We start from the raw sequence: 355 nt of genomic DNA, 5'->3' as shown, positions 1-355 counted from the left end.
ATACCCTCCCTGTGCTGACTATCCTTACAGCCCGCTCTCCTGGTGCATCGTGCTGCTGGCTCGGGTGTCGCCGAAAGCTGACGCTACAGGAAGTCTGAGCTGCGCGCTGGTCCCCATATCGCCCTCAGCAGTGCTCCAAAACACCCCAACGCAATGGGATATCCAGCCCCCCATCACACCCATGACCCCACATCATCCACCAGCACATCGCCCAGGCGGGCAGCCCTGGCCAGACAGTGTTCCACCACTGCCAGCACCTTCCCCAGGCGACGGTCCAGCGCCCGCAGGTGGGGCGCGACCAGGACAGGGGCCAGGGGGTCAGCGGCCAGCGCCTCCCGCAGCAGGTCGCTCAGGC

General features: G+C 66.2%; 1 protein-coding gene across 1 annotated transcript in view; it reads right to left on the bottom strand.

The window, feature by feature from the left end:
* Positions 1-173: 173 nt before the first annotated feature.
* LOC104493798 (extracellular serine/threonine protein kinase FAM20C-like) overlaps positions 174-355 on the bottom strand; it is a 5182-nt gene continuing 5000 nt past the window's right edge. The window contains exon 10 of the mRNA XM_010136534.1: positions 174-348. Coding sequence (XP_010134836.1) covers positions 174-348 — 175 coding nt within the window. The remainder of the gene's footprint in view (positions 349-355) is intronic.

This window comes from Buceros rhinoceros, unplaced genomic scaffold, assembly GCF_000710305.1.
Source record: "Buceros rhinoceros silvestris isolate BGI_N320 unplaced genomic scaffold, ASM71030v1 scaffold33045, whole genome shotgun sequence".
Taxonomy (NCBI): Eukaryota; Metazoa; Chordata; class Aves; order Bucerotiformes; family Bucerotidae; genus Buceros; species Buceros rhinoceros.
The sequence above is the reverse complement of the archived record's forward strand: the minus strand, read 5'-3'. Positions and strand labels throughout refer to the sequence as shown.